A 2,305-nucleotide genomic window follows, 5' to 3' on the forward strand; every position below is an offset into this window, starting at 1 on the left:
CACCCCATCCCTTGGGGAGGCTGCCGAGGAGGTATTTCTCCCCTGAAGCCTCAGAGCTGGGAATCCTGGGGGCAGCACGGACCCAGCTGTGCTAACAGAGCATCTCCCCTCCGGCTGCCCTCAGCCTGGAGCACACAGCCCAGCCCAGGAACAGGCTGCACCAGCCCTACCCCCTTAGGAGGCTCCTCTTGAGCCCAGGGCATCCAGTCTGCTCATGCAGTGGGTGTGCCTGTGCCCAGAGCAAGGTGGGATGCTCCAGCCCTCCAGGAAAACGCAGCTGGGTGCGCTGGAGAGAAGGGAAGGAGAGCCAGGGCTACCCCCCACCCAGCTGGGCAGCGAGGGGCAGGCTGCCCTTGCTCTCCCAGCCCAGCTGGGGCTACGGTACCAATAGCATGTGAGGAGGTGGCTGCTTCAAAGAGGATTTGCAGCTGCCCAGCACCACAGAGGCCAGGCAGCTGCAACCCAAGTGGCTAAAACACCAGGGAAAGCCCCACCAGCAGCATGGATCCAGCAGCCCATTGTGGGGAAACCAGCCTCAGCTGGGGACCATCTCCCTGGGACCACACTCACCTATTGGCAACCTGCACCGCATCATATGCGTGCTTCAAGTCATCATCCGCTGCCACCTTCTCCGGGCTCCTGCCCAGCCCCAGCATCTCAGCTATGTTCTGCAGGGAGAGGAGAGCAGGGTGAGGCCAGCCCCACCAGTCTGGGTCTGGCCCTGCTCATGGCAGCGGGGCAGGGGCTCACCCTGCGCTTGAGGAAGTCCAACGGTTTCCTCTCCTCCGGCTCCACAGGGGCCTTGGACCTCCGCAACTCCTCCCGGGTCCGGGCCAGCTCCTCGTTGACAGCGTTGAGCTGCCCCAGGAGGAGAAGGTACGCCTTCTCGAAGGGATCCTGGCCCACACCACCGTTCCGCAGCACCTCACTGCTGGGCTGTGGCTGCAGCCCCTCTGGCACCGGCTGCCAGCGCTCCTCCAGCCCCTGGGAGCAGAGACAGGGTTTGGCACAGCAGCCAGGGCTGGGCACCAGTGCCAGAACATCTGCAGACACCCCTCCCCAATGGGACCAGCTCCCAGCCAGGAGCCCCAGGGCACGGCTGTCCCCATAGCCAGGGGAAGGGACAGTCCATGTCTCCACCCCCAGCCCACTGTCTCCACCAGTGTCACCACTAGCCTCAGCCTGCTGGTCGGAGCCATCTCGTGAGGGAGCTGTGGACATGGAGGACAAGTAGCTGCTCTCGGAGCCCAAGAAGCTCTCTGATGAAGGGGACCGTCTCAAGGTGCTTTGCTGAATGGGGAGAGAAGGACAAGGTTGTTCCCCCACACCCCGAGCGCCTGCTGGTACATCAGCTGGGGCAGAGCAGCGATAGCTTCAGGAGGATACCTTGGGCTTGGGGATCCCTCAGCATGTGAGCCGGGGAGCCCGCTTCTCCCACAGAGGGTTCCCTGGACCAGCCAGCGCCAAGGAAGGGGTTGCCCTGAGCCTCCCTGTGTCCCTGCCAGCCCCTCACCCTGTGGAAGGCCACCTCATCCCGCAGGTTCTCATAGCCCTGCTCCAGACGGGTGTACTCCTGCACCAGGCTCTGGTAGCGTGCCCGCTCCTCCTCCAGCTCCTGCAGCAGCCCCTGGCTCTCCCGTGCCGCACGCTGGTGCTGCTCTGTGGGGACGGACACAGCAAGGAGTGGGGACAGGCAAAGCCAGGACCCCTCTGCGAGGGGACATGCAGGAACACACCAAGCCTGCAGGACCAGCCCATACCCAGAAGAATGGGATGAGGGGATCAGAGGACCCCTTTTACCTTCCAGATCCTGCGACTGCTCCAACATGCGCTGGATCAGGGCATCCCTCTCCTCCCCCAGCTGCAGCTTCATGGCTTCCACTTCTGCCAAGCGCTGCGGGAAAGCGGAGGGACAGATACAGCCAGAGCCCTGCCCGGGGCCAGCCCTGGCTGCCGGTGGTCTCCTCCAGGGACCACCCGCAGCAGGAAGCGCAGCACACTGCCAGGTCCCTGCAGAGCCCCACGGAGCCCCAGCAGAGCAAGAGCATCCCCGGACAGACAGACCTGCCTGAGCTCCTCGACCTCCTGGCCCAGGCAGCTCTTCACGCTGTGCCTCTCCAGCTCGGCCAGCCGCTCCTGCAGCTGCTGGACCTGGGCGTCACGGGCCGCATCCTCCCGCAGCTGTTGCATCTCGGCCCGCAGCCGCTGCACCTCCTCAGCGTGGGCAGCGTTCAGCCCAGAGAGCTGCTCCGCCAGCCGCTGCTTCTACTGGGCCTTGAGCCGATGGGCAGAAGACGTAAGGGCG

The 2,305-nt window shown here is 64.8% G+C and overlaps 1 protein-coding gene across 1 annotated transcript in view; it reads right to left on the reverse strand.

The window, feature by feature from the left end:
* Window positions 1–2,305, reverse strand: part of LOC104083181 (unconventional myosin-Vb-like) — a gene marked incomplete at its 5' end in the record, with an annotated part of 13,513 nt that overhangs the window by 3,451 nt on the left and 7,757 nt on the right. The window contains 6 exon segments of the mRNA XM_009586581.1: window positions 495–668; window positions 751–984; window positions 1,177–1,290; window positions 1,514–1,659; window positions 1,801–1,894; window positions 2,065–2,274. Coding sequence (XP_009584876.1) covers window positions 495–668; window positions 751–984; window positions 1,177–1,290; window positions 1,514–1,659; window positions 1,801–1,894; window positions 2,065–2,274 — 972 coding nt within the window.

The sequence above is a fragment of the Fulmarus glacialis genome, unplaced genomic scaffold (genome assembly GCF_000690835.1).
Source record: "Fulmarus glacialis isolate BGI_N327 unplaced genomic scaffold, ASM69083v1 scaffold20391, whole genome shotgun sequence".
Taxonomy (NCBI): domain Eukaryota; kingdom Metazoa; phylum Chordata; class Aves; order Procellariiformes; family Procellariidae; genus Fulmarus; species Fulmarus glacialis.